Source organism: Propithecus coquereli, unplaced genomic scaffold, assembly GCF_000956105.1.
Source record: "Propithecus coquereli isolate 6110/MARCELLA unplaced genomic scaffold, Pcoq_1.0 Scaffold177, whole genome shotgun sequence".
NCBI classification, from domain to species: domain Eukaryota; kingdom Metazoa; phylum Chordata; class Mammalia; order Primates; family Indriidae; genus Propithecus; species Propithecus coquereli.
The window spans coordinates 3,475,717-3,476,461 of record NW_012142412.1 but is presented as its reverse complement, the minus strand read 5'-3'; the positions used below and the strand labels follow the sequence as shown (position 1 = coordinate 3,476,461).

Sequence of the window (745 nt, the reverse complement as noted above, 5' to 3'; positions counted from 1 at the left end):
AGCCCGGGCAACACAGTGAGACTCTGTCTCAAAAAAAAAAAAAAATCTTAGGCCATTTGGACGCTATGACAAAATACTATAAACTGGGTAGCTTATAAACAACAGATGTTTATTTCTCACAGTTCTGGAGGCTCAGAAGTCCAAGATGCAGGCAGATTGAGTGTCTGCTGAGGGTTCTCTTCCAGGCTAATAGGTGGTGTCTTCTTGCCATGTGCTCACATGATGGAAGGGGGAAAGCAGGTCTCTGGGGCCTCTTTGCTAAGGCTCCACCCTCGTGATCTAATTACTTGCCAAAGGCCTCACTCCTAATACCATCATGTTGGGGATTAGGTTTTCAATATATGAATTTCGGGGGTGACACAGACATTCACTCCTTAGTAACTTACGTGTGGTGACATACTTGATTTTTTTCTAAATGCAAGTCTGTCTGTTACCTGTCTAATCATCCGTCTTTCCATCTATACATCCATCTATTCATGTGCATTTTTTTCTTCATAGGATTTGGCTCATTTGTGGAAAAAACTGTGATGCCTTACATTAGCACAACACCCGCTAAACTCAGGAACCCTTGCACAAGTGAGCAGAATTGCACCAGCCCATTTAGCTACAAAAACGTGCTTAGTCTTACTGATAAAGGAGAAGTATTTAATGAACTTGTTGGTAAACAGCGCATATCTGGAAATTTGGATTCTCCAGAAGGTGGTTTTGATGCAATCATGCAAGTTGCAGTTTGTGGAGTAAGTGC

The 745-nt window shown here is 42.0% G+C and overlaps 1 protein-coding gene across 1 annotated transcript in view; it reads left to right on the top strand.

Annotated features, from left to right (window-relative positions):
• The window catches only part of ITGB1 (integrin, beta 1 (fibronectin receptor, beta polypeptide, antigen CD29 includes MDF2, MSK12)), a 74,840-nt gene that overhangs the window by 45,075 nt on the left and 29,020 nt on the right, over positions 1 to 745 (top strand). The window contains exon 12 of the mRNA XM_012642180.1: positions 563 to 737. Coding sequence (XP_012497634.1) covers positions 563 to 737 — 175 coding nt within the window. The remainder of the gene's footprint in view (positions 1 to 562; positions 738 to 745) is intronic.